We start from the raw sequence: 17223 nt of genomic DNA on the forward strand, positions 1-17223 counted from the left end.
AAAGAGATGCATAAAATTATGGAAGAATTTAAAGATATCTTCAGTGACTCTATAGACGATAAACAAATATTTGGGCCAACTATATTTGGAGGTGTATCACTTTTAACGGACAAAAGTAAACTAAACGTCGAATAAACATATATTAACAATCTAAAGCAAAGACATTTATCAACAACTTAATTAAAGATGATATTATTTAACGAGATTATAACCTGACTGAATGGATAAGTCCATCATTTTTTGTCAACAAAGAATGATTCAAGGGAGTCTGAATAGCAGTTGATTACACACGTTCTACGTCAAACGTCTAATACATACATTTCCAACAAGTGAAGATATAATGCAGAGTATCAAGCCTGGTTCGAATTTGTTTGCTCAATGGATTTTGTTCATGGCTATTTCCAAATCCCTTTAGAAGAGGAGAGTTTCTTTTACCAGATGGTAAATTTAGATTTACCTATGGTCTTAAATGCAAATTTGAATGAATAGTGCTCTGGTTTGGATTCTATAATTGAAAAGTATGTGATGTTAAGAAGATAGTTGACGAGATCTTTATTCAAGAAACTTTATTTCAAAGGACACTTAAACCATTATTAGAATGTAGAAAGAAAGATGTAAACGTTTCTATCAAAAAATTTGTTTATAGAAATACCATAAAATAACTCAAGATTAAGATCTTTTACGGAGCTTATCAAACAGCTTGGACACGTTGTACCGGATATCAATATGAAATAAAATTAAAAGGTATTAACAAAATTAACTTAAGACAAAAAAATTACCGTCACAATGGTTAACACATTGAAACGAATGGATGAGTTAAGATCTGTTAAGTGGTTGAAACAACTTGGGCAAGTAATTGATCATTTTATGGACCTAAAATACGATTTGAATCCCCCAAATGGGTATTGGAAGACAAAAATTTGATAGAGAAATATCAAACACGTTTTATTAATCAATTTAACCTTTCAATTAAAATAAAACAAACCTGTTCATCTTTTATTTCATACAGTTAAATATACTACCTTAGAGTTTGTTTTTAAAGATACAAAGAGAGAAATATAGTTTCAAAAACATATTGAGGAACTGCCGGGAAAAGGTTTTTATTTGTAAGTACTATTACTTCAGATATTTTAAACTTATTTCGATTCTCAGAAATTGCTAAATTGAAATTTAAAGCAAAATTCGACACTGAAAATTACACCTCTAAAAGATTAAAAATGGCAAAATTTTCATACGGTGTATCGATGATGTTGTTCGTTATCTGGTTGTGATAAGGCAGTCTATTTAAATATATAGGGATCTTCCAAAGGCGTTGACGAGAGGCAACTTAGTGTTGATTCTTAAGAAAGATTCACCTACGGATGTCAATAATTGTAGATCAATTATTATTCTTAATGAAAGCGATATCCTCCTTTCTGGTATTCTTGGGAACCAATTTTAAATAGTAAGATTGGTCTTGAGCAAAAAGGATTCTTGAAGGCGAGGATGATTTCCGACATATCAAGAAATATTCAAACTTGAATTGAGAGTATACAAAATAGGTGGAGCTTTGATGCAATAATTGCAATTGACTTCTGCAGGGCCTTTGATACCATTTTACATGGACATATTTTGAGTGCAATAAAGAAACTGTAACTCAATTAGAGATATTCTCTTCAATGGTACGTCGACTATTGCATTAAGTGAATATCAAATTTATCCAATAGTTTTAAAGAAAAGATATTGCCTGGATTTTCCTTCAGCGCCACTTGTTTTCGTTGCAGGATGAAATATCTTGGGGATACCATAAGAAATTAGTTTGGGTTTTTTGGAGTTGATTTTGGTACTTCAATGATAATTTTTGTGATTTAAACTAGTGTTGATTTAAAAAAAAATTGTAATAAGGTTTTTTTCGCTACTTTTGTACGGGTAGAGGAATTGGGGAGGCCACAGGATTCTTTTATTTTTGCACTTGTCTTGTCCCATTCTTAAAAGGAGTTGAGGCTGAGATCTGGAGGCATTATAAGTAGAGATTGAGTCCCTTCGACATCGTCCCTTCCCCTCGACTTGTCTTGACATTGGCAAATATGAATGATGCTTTCAAGGTAGAATTCATCATACCCAAAACTCAGAAGATACTATATGCGGCAAAAGTGAACGCTCAACCCATCCTGGTGGGATTGGAAAATTAGTAAAGGTGTAATAATAGAGTTTGGTAGTTTATCGTATCTGGGAAGGAAGGAGGGGAAATCTCAGGTTTTACCTATATTAATTTGTATTTTAATCATTTCGTTTGTTCATATATTAAATTATGATACTACATTATTTTATTGACAAATCTTTAATTAAATAACAGAACTCGTGAAATTGAAAAAAATCGTTCATCAGTTTGCCGGCTGAAATAAACGGATGACCTAAACCATACAACCGTGTCATATTTACAAAATAAAAAATTGGCAGTTCTATGTTGGATCCCAAAGAGATATTAGAAGGAAAAAAAGGCTTCCTTCACCATAAGTGAAAATAATAGTTTAATCGAAGAGGCAAGATCACTGGATCAGAAAATGAAGTTGAAGAGAGGATCAGCAAGCATGTGAAAAAAATGAGCTCCTAAAAATGAGAGGTATATACAGCTCCTATAAATTGCAATCAAGACAATCGGGATTAAAAAAAATATATATATTAATATCATTAATTATAATCCGTTGGTGACTGTTTTATCTATTAAATTGATAATTTTAATAATGCAGAGTTTAACAAAAAGATAAAAGAAAAACATAATGGTATAATATCGAAATATGTATAATTGAATTAACTAAAACAAAACATCAGTATCAAGTCAATAAAATACTTTTGAATGATGAGATTCCCAATTTCTCATGTAATCGTTCCATCTACTTTCAAATTTAAGTAAGCACTTGCTTTTTTCTTGTGGCTTGAGTAAAGAATATGAAAGAGAGTTGAAAAACAATTTTTTCAGAAGCCTTAGATCCATGTGCTTTCCAGCAAGTCCCATAAAAGCCTCATAATAGTCGAAACTTACACCATTTGCTCCCCAAGATCCTGGATCATCACTAGAAATAACAAGAGGTGTGGTTCCTTCAGCAATTAGTGCACTTGCCGGATGGTTTCTTATATCCTTTACTAACCCCAGAACTTGATTCGATATTGGGCAAATTTCAATTGCAATATTTTTCTTTGCAACGAGTTTCTTCAGGATTGGATGTTTTAAAAGTGCGTATCCATGACCAATTCTTGTTGTGTTGAGAAGGATAGCATCAATGAGATTTTCATCTGTTGAAAAACCTTGCCAGTTAGTCTCTCCTGCATGAAATACGAACTCAATTTCCGGGTCCATTTGCTTCATTTTAATAAGGGTTTTAATAAACCTTATGAGCGGTTTACCTTTATCTTCTTGTCCTACCAAATCAAATCCACGTACAAGATTTGGCAAATAATGACGTAACTTTCTGAGTCTATTTAAATACTTCATGTGTACAACACGTCGAATCACTCCTCTAATCGGTGCATATACTAAGGTAACTCCACAAAAGTGAGGATGATCCTCCAGGAACCTATCAATCGTCTTTTGGTTTAATTTGGCAACTTGAAGAGTGCTTAAGGTTTTACTACATTGAAGGTCCTTACATATTTTTTCGGGAAATACAGTGCGAATTTCGATGTATGAAGCCCCATCCTTTTCAAACTCACTAAGTCCCTCATAGAAATATCGGTCATATATTGGGGCATAGCTCAACAAGTTTTCAACTGTCGACATTACATTCATAAAAGAAGTCCAAACCTTGTCAATATCAGAGTATTCCTCGTAAGGATTATTTACACGGATATCCAAATGCTTCATGAGCCATTGGTCCACCTTTTCAGCGGTAAACTTATTTCTCAACTCAGAAAGTAAAATCCAATGACTACTATTTGTAACATAATCAGCCCATTTAAATGCAGGTTTAGATGGGTAACCTGATGCATATAAGTTTTCTTCATAAGTTATATTTTGAACTACCCAACTTGCTTGAGCTAAGGATATATCATGCACATGTAGAACGCCTCCTTTTGGCAACTTTTCGATAAACTTGTATACGTTGGATTCTTCAATTTCTTGTATACGATTAAAGAAAGAACTCGATGGATTATAACTTGAGGGACTTTGGAAACCAATTTCTAATTCCTGAAGTTTGAACTTCATGAGCTTGGAATTAGCAACTTTCTCATGTTCATTCAATTTTATGTCTGCTCCCAAATAAGATTCGTTTTCTTCTTTTAATAGTTTAATTCTTTCTTCGTAATAGTCTTTAACTAATGGTGTTCCTTTGACAAAAAATATTATGGCGATGAAAAGTAGAACTGTTTTCTCAATGGATGACATTTTTTTTTTTCAAGCTTCATCATCCATGAACAAGAAATTGAAAAGAATAGATAAATAAATGTACTTTTGGTTATGGAAGAATATAATTCCTAAGAAAGACATAAATATTACTTACATTTGTAATGTAGACCTATTTTCTGATTATCTCCCTTCAAATACTGTTTAGGAACCCAAACAGTATATTTATTCAACTAACTTGAAACTGTATTAATTTCAAAGCAGATAAGGATGTATATACAAATGTAACACCCTCTAAAAATGGAATATTATCAAAATTACATACAAATTTATTTATGTAGTTTGTTACATGTCAAATGAAAGATACATTTTGTAAAAGAATATGATATTTTATATATACAACATTAAGAAAATGAGTAGCAATTAACTGTGAGTGATTTGTATGTAGACGTGCAATTGTCAAGGCGATCCATGAAGAAATGAAATGTTATGTCCCAGATTTACTCAACATCATAGTAATTTTCAAATGTAAGTACAGAGTATACATACTGAGGAATAATTTCGAGGAGACTGTTTTAGTTTATATTTCAAAATAAATTTTTTATTTGGTATACACAATGACCAATTTGTAATTTGAAAAAAAAAAAATGTCAAATTAGCCAACCTTTGCTCAGATTACATGGTGGGACGACAAAGAGGCATCTGGGCAGAGGCAGCACTGACATTTTCTTCAGAGATATTGGCCTAATCCTGGATAAAGCAACACTGCGGAATGTCTTTGGTGGTCAGGTCTTGGCATAAACCCTAACCTGAAGGAAGGATCAAATAGAAAAATCCATGCGATTAAGAGGAGGAATACTTAATGTGCAAATTATTTACCCCAAACCCCTTTAAGTTTGCTTTTCACCAGTCCTTCACACTTTTTGCAGTGGGAGAGAGTTCTTTGTCTTCCCACAAGATGTAGGGACATCACCATATGCACCCTAAAGCTAGGAACCAATCGACCATGTAGACGCGTTGATAAATCTTTACACCCTCCTAAATGAAAATGAAGGGCATCTTTTTCCCGTCTGAGATAATACCAGTCAGACGATGACATTTGGCGGCTTATGGCACCTGGTAATAATGCAGTGGCTTCTAAAGGATGATTTCAATGGTCATTTTGGATGCCAAAACAATTGAAAAACAACAGTCTCTATCCAACTGCCTCTATCCAAGTACCTCTTGGTTTCCAGCATGTAATCTAGGCAAAGGATGGTTATTTCGAAAAATTTAGTTTATCTTATAATTTTTACAAAATTTTATACTAATTTTTAAATTTATAAACTAAAAAACATATTCCTTCACTTATGCATCACCCTGTATGTTAGATTTAGTTAAGCTGCAATCTAAATTTAATATTTATTTTTTGGAGGCGGAACTGCAAGCTGAAATTTTTTAAATCCCGTCAATTATATTGTATAAAAAACATAATTAATACATATAAATAAATGAGAAATGGAGTTGTTATATATTCAGATAAATTTCGTCTTAATTACGCTTAAAATGATTTCCTTTGGCGTAAAAACATCGAAAAAAACAAGGTGTTATTCTCTTTTAAAGAAAACTATCAAGTATGGTGGCTATTTAACCTTAAATTACATTACTCAGGATTTGATTTTATGTCATGTTGGTTGCTCAAAATTGGTTCTATTTTACTGGCAAAAACATCTGAAATAATTTAATTGGTCTCACTGATTATCCTGATTGTCTGTAATAGTTGATATCGGTAGCCCCACTTTTTTGGGGATCAGTACGATCCAGTCATTTGTCGTAGATTATGAAGGCTTCCCACAGATTCTATTCTAGTTCAACAAATTAGAGAACAACTCCATCTACTCGTAGGCTGAAAATCTTTACATTAGTGACATCTGGACCTGAAGAGTCTCCATCCTTCAAATGCTTTTTGATGTATTTCTATATGATATTTTTCGAGGAGACTGAATGTTTTTCTAACTTAGGACGAGAAAAATGAGCTCTTTGATCCTCATCATGCTTTTAGAAGAATCTATAAAAGAGTTTCAACAAGAAACTAACTAACATAGCTAAAACATGGCCTCAGCTCAACTTCTTTGGCAGAAGTAATTAGGGGTTCATTTACAAAAATTTCGATTTTTTTTTCTTTTTTTGAAGATAATGTTTCATTTGCTTCAATATTTTTATCAAGGTTTTTGAACTTTTATTTTCCTACAACAATATATTAAGTTCCTACGAGTGACATTAAGGTGTCAATGGTGTCTTTAATATTTATTTTTTAAACTTAACTTTTTTATAAAACATATTATACTGTTGTTGTTTTTTTTTTTCCTTTTCAAATGGCCTACTTTAATTGGTCAGACGGAGTTTCACTAATTAATTTGTTTTATTCAAAATAAGGATTACATTCTTTTGTATCATTTGAGAAAATGAAATTTAATAAAAATTTCGAAATTCAACATCATAACATTAAAATTCAAAATTTAAAAAATTAGTAACATAACTTGAAAATTGCAACTTAGGTGTCAGAGTGGTTTTTAAAATTTAATTTAATTTTCTCATTTTCATCAATGAAACCTCCCCCTCCCTACATAGCTTCACCCCCCTCCGCTATTATTCAGATTATAATTTTTTGAGGAAAAATTTCAAGGAATTATTTTCCGATATACAAGTATATGTACATATTTAGAATAAATAAACAAATTAATTTTATTAAAGTAACACGATTTAAAGATATTGCACAATAGTTTCTGAGTGTCCATAACTAACAGATGTGATGCCTACTAATACTTGTTATAGTACTTAGTTTTTTTTAACTTTGTATCTGTGTATCAACTTTCAAACGTTATAGTTCATTGTATTATTCTATCTACATATTCCTTGGTAAATAGATATAAATTTATGTAATTATGGGATCTCTACAACCCGTATATATTCACATAATTTGATCTCTATAAGAACTTTATAATATATACGTCAGGCTAGTCTAAATACTAAAGGTGTTAGCTTCTTTTTATTGGTGACCTAGTCTATACAATTTCGAATACCCACTCGAAATAATCCCAACCCAATAACTCCCCATCGAAAAACCAGATCCTTCCAGATGTGTCGACATTTGCCTTCCTCAGTTTGACCACGAGGATCCTGAAAAATGGTTCATACGAGTGGAGTCAATTTTTAAAATTCAAGATGTTTCAAAAGAGTCAGATAAGTTAAAGATTGTTGTCTCCGTACACCCTAATTATAAAATTAGAGACTTGTCACGTGAGTATTTATCAGGGAAGTTGGATACCCTAAAAGAAAATATTTTGAAGCTCAGTGGTTTTTCACCCCATGAGAGAGTTAAAAAAGGCCCTTGATCTCCTCTTAGATGAGTTAATTTCAGCTAAGAAAATTATTACCTCTCCGACTGGATTTGTAAATAGTTGTTGTTAGAATTTATTTATTTATATGTATATGCAAATAAATAAAATATATGTCCTTTATGATAAAAATGTGCCTATCTATTTTTTTTTAAATATTTTTTCAATTGTTTTTTTTTAAAAGTCGCCTTTTTGATCCGACATTATTCCTGGATTTGAAAGGTACCCTTACGAAAGAGATCCTTATAATAACATTACCTGTTTCACAAAGGGAAATATCTCGAATCCCAGCCAAATTAGGTAAAGAGGACTTGGCCGATATTTGCAATGGCTTAAAAGACTCTATATCTATTTCAAATGTTGTAGTTAATGGAGTTGGACCACCCCGGCTCCAACTAGCAGTTATGAAAAAGAAACATCACAAGTTTTCAAAAAGAAAATGCATGCAGATAAAAAGAAAAAGGTATTCAGGCAACACATGAGCTATGGCATTGAAGCCAAAACGTGTGCTAGTCCTCATTGTCTTTTTTTTTTTTTTTCATCTCCCTTCAAAAAAACAATGAAGTTTTCAAAACCGAGTTAGCCTATTCCACAAATGACTTGTTTTATATTGAAGATGAAATATTTAAAATCTCCTTCTTTATCTATTTGTGGGTACAAACATCTTGCTCCCTATATCGTTAAAGAGTCAAACCTCCCCTCTATTGTGGCTTTTTGGGGCCAAAGAATAAACCCCAGGGGAACTGCTTTATTCAATTTCGTACTTAATGACACAAATTACAAATGAAAATTTTATATCGTTGACCGAGGACAACCTATACTTGGTGCAGATTTTAAAAAGCCAATAATTTTATTATAAACATGAACAATAAAGTATATTTAATTGTTTGGAGCGTATTAACTGCAATATTATATCATATTCTTCTCCTGCTCCTCGTCCTTCCTGTACTCCTTTTTTTTCCTTCTCCTATTCTACAAGAAAAATTATCCGGAAAATTAATTAGATAGAGTTAAATTGTTTAAATCTTCAGAGGAAACAGTTTCTAGTTTCCAAATATCTTCCTGGTTAAGGAAAATATTTGGCATACATAATTTCATATAATAAAATAATGAAAAGGGAATTCTACAGCCTATTGGAAACTCTAAGTTTCAAAATACCAAAATTAATTCTGGAAGAAAAGGGATTTCGAAGGGCTATGAAAATTAGACTTTTTGCCTTTCAAATGTTTCTACCAAGCAAGCGAATAAAGAGTTGAGTAAGAAATTAATTTATCATCATCTAAATACAGGCTCGTTGAAAAAAAAATCGCCGCAAATTTGTGGCCTTATATCTTGGGTTCTAGATTAAGTAAAGAGGTTTTGTGAATTTCTACAAAACCTCCCCATGGATTCTGAATATATATATATACATTTTGTCCATTAAGTTAGTACCAGTGGTTTTCATGATGGAGTTCCGACGAGAACAGATCTGTGCTCTCCTCTACACACACATCTGCAGAGGATGTCGTGCTTAATAGGTCGACTGCATCTCTAGGGGTAAATAAAATAGGCGAGAATTACTTCAAAATTGTTGAAAGGCCCTTATTGTCACAAAAACATGGTGACAAATGGGCCAAAAAACTATTGAACGTGAGGAAGCAAAATCAAGCCGACATTGTTATATTTTCAGATGAAAATACTTTCAAGGTAGATCCAGGATTTAACCGAAAAAATCAACGGGTATGGACATTCTGCAACATACCTCTAGATGACTCCGTCAGGTAAGTGACCATCATACAGCATGCTGCGTCTCAATGATGATGAACCTCATTGTATCCAAGTGGAAAAAGATTAACCAATCTTGTTACAAAATGGATATTGCCTGAGAGCTGACGATTACCTTGACATCATCAAGTGGAAGGTAGTCCCGTTGCTCCAAAATTATCCAAGCAGGGAGGCATCGTATTCCAGTAGAACGGGACCCCTCGTGCAAACAGCCAATGCCGTCCAAAACTTCCTCGGCAAGAATCACTGGATTACATTACCTAGGTACATATTAAGGCCAAGGCTGCTAAAGTTCCCCATCCCAACGTGAACTCCCTTATAGCCGTGGTGGACAAGGCTTGTTCAAAAAAGTGCAAAGAAGGATTGAATCATTCCGTTTTAGTATATTCATTCCAAATAATTATTCTAGTGTTTAGTGTACTTATAGACTTGGTGGTTAAAGTTATAATGTATTTTTGTTTAAATTTCTCCACTTACTTTTTATTTTTCCGTCTATTTTTTCCTGATCTCCCTTTGCTTCTATCTCTGCTAACCGGGGAATACCAATATTTATGGACTTTTATTATGAGATCAATTAAAAATTGAGTTTTATCCTTAAATTATTGTCGTGACCTTATTTCAAATTGACTACGATATAGAGTATTTCTGGGTATGTTCTTGTTTTTAACTTAAAGTTCATATTTTTAAATGTCCAATCAAGTACTTTTAAAACTTTTGTATTTATTCGTCTTAAGACTATGAGCCTCTGAAAAAAAGCACTTACTTTCTACTTTAAATAAAGATAAGTCGAGTTATAAGAAGAAATTTAGAAACGATTATACTTTATATATATATGGATTTCACCAAAAGATTCCAAGGGTATATGGAGTAAATGTAAGACTATAATTTTTTACTTATACCTGATCAGTGCAACTCTATCTAACCAACTAAAGGAACATTAAAAAAAGTAGTTAGTTTTCAGATTTAAATATACCATCCAGTAAGTTAGTTTTCATATATTATTTTGTGGAAAAGTAATTTAATTGTAATATTTAAAGAAGATTAACATTGTTATATAATTACTTCCTAGGAAAGTACTATTATTACTATCTAACGTTTATCTACCCAACCCTTATTTTTCATACGTAGTAGTTCTGAGTTATGCGTATTTGCCCAAAGGGTTAAAATTGTCGTTTTTTGACTACATTTCTACACAAAAATTTAAAAACTGAGATAATATAATTGAAACTCTGGTTTTCTATTCAGGTTATTAGTTATCAGGAATTAATGTTTTTATACTAAAAAATACAATTTGCTGTCACATAATGCTTCAAATACTTAAAACTGATGACAGCCTTTTTTGATTTGATTAAATTGTTCGGAGTTTGAAAGAAAATTGTTGCGTTTTTACATTCAGTATATTCATTTAAGAAATATCTTTAAAATATATATAAACTTAGAACTTTTAAATTTAAAAAAATATATTTTGATTTAGTGTTAATTGAAGGTTTAGTGATTTAAAATATTCAAAATTAAAATCAACTTTAATTAAACTTTTAAAATAACACCTTAAGAAAAGAAAAACATTGCCCATGTTGCCAATAACAATTACAAAACTTGCACACTAAAAAATGCGTAGGATTTACAACCTAAATCTTTTAAGCCTCCGTTTGTAAACAATCTTGTTATAACACAGTTATTGAACTCGGTAAAATAAAAGCACCAATTAAAAACGTATTTGACTACATGATAAATTCAATTGAATCATTAAATTATTATGTCATATTAGTATTTTATCATTTTTTTTTTTTTTTTTTTTTTTTTTTTTTTTTTTTTTTTTTTTTTTTTTTTTTTTTTTTTTACTATTCCATCCATTTTGAACTCTTAAATGTCATTTAAAACGCTAAAAATACTTTTATGAATATAAAACTAATAAAAAATAATCTTAGTTTGGAGTCCACGATTTTAACACTATATAATTTGTTATCCTGAAGCAAAACACTATTACATATTCAGTACTTTTTGTGAATTTGGGGATTACATTTGTACTTTTCAGTTTTTGATGAGAGTGTGTGTATTATATAAAATGATTGGTGAAGTAAAGAGTTTCTAGTGTTTCTTCGCTTTATACCCAGTAGACTATGGGCAATCAAAGAAATTGGTGAAAATTGCATTTTCTTTTTTAAAAGTGCAAAGGAACATTATCTAGTAGATATTGGATTCAAAAATACAATCAATTTTGTAGAAATTTATCTGGAAATTCGTATTTCATAATAGTTTTTCATTATTATTCATAAAAAGTCACTTTTCAATTTTTTAGAAGAAATGCCACATTGGACTAACAAATTTAACCCTTATTATAAAAAAATATTTTTAATTTCTGGAATATTTTATTTCATAATTCTTTCAATATTCTCAAAAATAAGGGGTATTTTTTCAAATCATACTTTTCCCAATTTTTTTGATTTTCCAAATACGAAAAAAAGTAACTTGTTGGCTTTGTATTTCTCTTTACAATACAAATAAATAATACTTCCTACTTCTTAAAAATGAGTGAACATATTTTTTTAGTAATTTTCTTCGTTAATTTTGGTGCAGCAATTTTTTGCCAGATGGATTTCTCATCTTAAATCATATTATCTCATCTTAAATCATATTATCTCATCTTAAATCATATTATCTCATCTTAAAATTATCTCATCTTAAATCATATTATCTCATCTTAAATCTATATTTCTCATCTCATACTTTAAAAAAACCCTCATCTATATTTACTGAAGTTCCAGAATGAAAAAAAAAACCTTACATAGAAGGGTCAACGGCTACCAGTACATTTTCCCAATGAACCATTCTCCATGAAATCAAAAGAAATCGAAATTTTGATTTTTTTAAACTCTTGAAATTGCCCGAGATAATTGAAGGTTTGTTTTCAAGACAATAAAGCTTTTTTTTTTTTGTTACTTTTTAAAGAAAATACCTTAGGTTATATTATTTTCATTATTCAACTACTAATTATATTATAAATTTTAATATTAATTTTGTAATTTCAATATTTTATTTTGCTCTTTGAGTAACATTTAATTCAAAACACAGAAGGTTCCATAAAATTTATATTTACCTTCAACCTTTGACAAATACAATCCCATCTCTCTTTTTATTTACAAATTCATAAGGGAGACAAGTTTACTGATTGCTTTTTGAAATTAAAAAATGTGCAGAATGAAAACTTAGGAAATATATTTTTGAAACAATTTAACTTCTATCCAAATCCATCTTTGCGTTTTCAAAAATTTAACATTAAGAGGATGTATCAATAATTAAAAATTCATTTACCCAATTTTAAATTGTTTAGTTTAACATGGAAATCCATTGGAAGAAGCAAATGTTGGCCAAATTGTTCGACAACTTTGTATTATTTATATTTTTTAAAAGTACAAAATATAGAGAAGAAGTTATATTAAAACTGAATCATTTTATTCAATTAAATAACAGGATATGAAGCCAGGGTTGCAATGCCACACATGTTTTTATGATTCCTTGCCATTCTGATGTATCCGTGGTCTCCCCAAGATGCAGACCATGAATTTTTGACAAGCCAATAATCCAACCCCGATCTCTTGTCTGTACCATACCCAACAGCCAATACACCGTGATTCAATTCAGTAGAACTACAATTGTTGTCGTCATAAACACCTATCGATAAAATATTACAGTCAATTACTGTAAAATTTTAAGAAAAATGATTTAATGATAATTCACCTTTTTCATAAAATATAAATTTGGGAGATGAGACATCAATGGCAACAGAAATTGGACCAATATTGGCAACAGCCAATTTTAATTGGTCTTCACTTCCACGTTTAACGTCTTTGAAAGAGGTGATTTGTCCTGCGGACATTGTTTTATTGTATTTACAATTGTCTTCTTCATCTAAATATGGGTACTTTTTCTCTGTAGCTATACCTTTATTAGCAATAAGATATTTGAAGGCATTATCCATCAATCCCCCACAACATCCATAATTTCCAAAATTGAAGGAGCAATCCACCAATTGTTGCTCACTGAATGAAAGAAGCTTCTTGTTTCTGATGAAATATTGTCCCTCTACAGAGCCAGTCTGAAATTTAAAGATATCCATATTAAAGATTCCAGATCTTTATTAAAATACAGACAGTCGAAAAAGCCCAACATGATCCACACCCTCCTTGGTCTTTGACTTCTGTAACTGCTCCATTTTTCGTCCAATTAATATAAGAAGGAACAGGCGCGCTTTTCTCTAAAATAACAGTGTTATCTCCAGAAAAGGATCCTTTGGCCAATCCAGTATATCCTTGAAGAAATTCACTTTGAAGCTGTAAATGTAAAGTAGATATTTTCAATCAATGGAGAATGTGGATAATTGTTTACTAAATCTCCAAATTTGTTCATTGCCAAAGTATGAGTGTGAAATCCATTTTGGGCTTCTGCATTATGCTTTTGGATTTTGATTTTGTTTTCTTCATAAATTTTGAATCTAAGTTCTTCAATTTGGAAAGAAGCATATCTCTTTCCGTGAAGTTTCTTCCATAGAGTCCATTCACGGGAGAATTCTCCAGCCACAAGTCCAAGGGACACAAAAATAAAAAATAGTTTCATATTGTTAGAGGTACTGAGCTCAGAATGGTTCATTAAATATATTTTTTATAGACGTAAATTCTCTTTTCGGTGTGTCCTTATCTTTCTCAAGATATGAAAATAAATTTGATTAATAAAAAACAAAACAAAACATGAAAAAGTAAATAAAAGTCTTTTATCTAAAAAATAACGTGGAAGTGTATTTTTCATCCACTTGACATGTGGCCCATCACTGTCTAAGCAAGTTAAAATTATTTTTGTAAGAATAAAATCGTATTTATATCTGTGTGTTTTTTTTTTAATACGAATTATTGTTCCTTTCTATAAACAAACTATTTGTTATTACTTCTTACTAAGACAAATCCAAATTATAAATTAAATACAAAAGCCAATAGTGGATATACCTCAAGATTAAACAGTCCCAAAAAAAATTATTATTAAAAAAATTTATTAATCCGAATAAAAGATCGATATGATGATAGAATTGAAAGTTCAATTGAGTTTTAAAGGATGCGTCAAACATTTCAAGTTAATGGCTTTGCCTGTCACAGGGTCGAGCAAAAGTCTAATTTCCTATGATTATATAAAAGAAAATATATTCCTTACACTACTACAAATCAACAGTTTGCTCAATTTAAGTAATTATCCTATAAATGTGTGGGAATTTCTCAACTTGAAGCTACACATTCAAGTGAGAAAAATATTCGGGGTGATGTTATAATTTCATCGTCTATGAAAAGAGAGTTTCTTATAGGTATAGATGATTTCAAAAGATTATCAGTTGTGATGATTAATATGCTGAAATAAAGAGATGGAAAAAATTAAAAATACCTTCAATGACTCTGTAAACGATAAACCAATGTCTGGACCACCTATAAATTGGAGCTGGATCACTTTTAACAGACAAAAGTGCACACAACTTAGACAACACGTCCAATAAACATACAACAACAAGATAAAGCAAAGGCAATTATTGATAAATTAATTAAAGATGATATTATTGAACGAGATTATAACCTGACGGAATGGATAAGTCCTGTATTTTTTGTCAACAAGGAAGGAGTCAAGTGAGTCTGAATAATAGTAGTTGATAACACACGTCTAATCAAACGTTCGTTACATGCATTTCCAACAAGTGAAGCTATAATAAGGAGAATCAAGCCTTGTACTAATTTGTTTGTCAAAATGGATTGTGTTCGTGGGTATTTCTAAATCTCCTTTGAGGAGGGGAGCAAGAACCTCACGATGTTTCTTCCACCAAATGGTAAATTTCGATTTACCTATGGGCTTGTATGTCAGTTTGGATGAATAGTGCTTTTATTGTTATCCTATAATTGAAAATTTCTCTGATATTAAGAAGATAGTTGACAAGATCCTTATGCAAGCACCTGATGAAGAAACTCGAATTTCAAACATTATTAGAATGTAGAAAGAAAAATTTAACCCTTTCCATCAAAATTTGTTTATAGAGATACCAAAAATATTTTAAGTTTAAGATTTGTCATGGAGCTTATCAAACAAGTCGGACAATTTGTACCGGATTTGATCCACATGACTACTAATTGAAGATCATTGCTGAAGAAATATTGTAGATTTTTATGCTTAGAAGAGCACACAGATTATTTTGAACAATTTAAAAAAGTGTTGCTTAGTTCAAGTACAGTGGAACTTGAGTGCTTCGTGATGGAATTGGCAGTAACTCCTTGTAAGTATTACTTGTACGGTTCAATTAAATTTCTTATTCCTAGTAATCATCGTCCACTTGTTGGTTTGTTCTAAATAGCAATTATGGATATTTCAAATAAACCCCTACAATATTTGAGGGAGAAATTAACTCATTACAACTTCGAACTGGAATGGGTATCAGGTAAAATGTCATAAAATCGTGGACGCTTTTGTCAAGAACTCCGGTATTTGACTCACCTAAAGAGTGGGATGAGGAGTTTAAGGATAATACAGTATTATGTGTACAGATCTTAATGTCCAACAATTGATCAACGTAGTAGTAAACGACAGTGAATTTCAAATGATATTATAGATATACAGTCTGGGAAAAGAAATGAAGGAATTTCTAATCAACTACCCAGCAAAACAACTCTCGGTAATTTGGGATCAAGTATCTCTATTTGATAACGATGAATACAAAATCCTCATTTATAAGAACAATCGTATTATTGTTTCTTCCGCCAAGCCAAAAAGAATCTTACAATTACTTCATATACTTTATGCAGAAATTGTGAAGACAAGGAAGACGACCAACACCTCTACTTTTGCCCAAATATCATCAATGATATCAAAAACATGATAGAGAGATGTGACTCTGTCAAAAGTTTTTATTAAGTAAGCCAGATGAGCCATGATCATTCATTCAGAGACCAAATATATAGTCACTTCCATGCTTCCGATCTCTTTGAGTAAAGGGGTGTTCACTATCTTCTATTGGTTGATAGACTCAGTAGTTTTCCTTTTGTAGCTAAATTAGATTCGTTGTCTACAGATACTGTTACAAAAATTATATTGACATGGTTTCATTTGGTTATTCGTATTGATGGAGGAACAAAGTATAGAAGTGAATTTGATCAAGTCAGTGAAAAATATATGACTATCCATGAGATAAATTCACTGCATAATCTTCAAAGTAATGGTTTAGTAGAGCAAGCAGTCAAGTCAATCATCAAGAAAACAAATAAGACAAATATAGAATCGAATTTATTTGCTTGGAGAAATACACCCAGGGCAGATGGATTCAGTACGGCACAAATGATGATCAGTGTAGGACAACCCAGTTATTTGGCAAATGAAAAAATCGATTCGAATTATGTTAATGTGGGTTACTAGTTATACGAGCAAAACTATATTTGCTCTACTATAGTTATATAAACAAAACGGGAACTACATCCATTACAGCATTTCAAAAAATATCTTTCAACAAACAATCTTTCATATGTATACCGCAAAAATCATTTTTGAATGAAAGATTCCTATTTCCGGGTCTCCCTTATTTCTCACATTTAAGATAGTCTTAACAAATTCATCATTTTTCAACGTTCCCTTCCGACTAATATTGACTTGCAGCATTACATTGATTTTCTTAATTACAACCTCTGCTCATTCATTAGACTGCGGAAAATAAGCAGAAAATATGCAGTGGGTGATCTCAATTTTATT

General features: G+C 31.2%; 2 protein-coding genes and 1 long non-coding RNA gene across 3 annotated transcripts; 1 reads left to right on the forward strand and 2 right to left on the reverse strand.

The window, feature by feature from the left end:
- Positions 1–2690: 2690 nt before the first annotated feature.
- On the reverse strand, positions 2691–4752 carry LOC121126208 (adenosine deaminase 2-A). Its single transcript, XM_040721520.2, has 2 exons — positions 4479–4752; positions 2691–4377 (listed from the first exon to the last, which is right to left on the reverse strand). The coding sequence occupies exon 2, from the start codon at positions 4361–4363 to the stop codon at positions 2819–2821; it is 1545 nt and encodes a 514-aa protein (XP_040577454.1). The 5' UTR covers positions 4364–4377; positions 4479–4752; the 3' UTR covers positions 2691–2818.
- Positions 4753–12471: 7719 nt separating this feature from the next.
- On the reverse strand, positions 12472–14318 carry LOC121126092 (cathepsin L-like peptidase). Its single transcript, XM_040721392.2, has 4 exons — positions 13849–14318; positions 13614–13793; positions 13201–13558; positions 12472–13134 (listed from the first exon to the last, which is right to left on the reverse strand). The coding sequence occupies exons 1-4, from the start codon at positions 14107–14109 to the stop codon at positions 12923–12925; spliced, it is 1011 nt and encodes a 336-aa protein (XP_040577326.1). The 5' UTR covers positions 14110–14318; the 3' UTR covers positions 12472–12922.
- A 762-nt stretch (positions 14319–15080) lies between these two features.
- Positions 15081–17223, forward strand: LOC121126352 (uncharacterized). The gene is made up of 2 exons (XR_011782219.1): positions 15081–15760; positions 15839–17223. It is a non-coding gene; the product is annotated as an uncharacterized lncRNA (long non-coding RNA).

The sequence above is a fragment of the Lepeophtheirus salmonis genome, chromosome 11, assembly GCF_016086655.4.
Source record: "Lepeophtheirus salmonis chromosome 11, UVic_Lsal_1.4, whole genome shotgun sequence".
NCBI lineage: Eukaryota > Metazoa > Arthropoda > Copepoda > Siphonostomatoida > Caligidae > Lepeophtheirus > Lepeophtheirus salmonis.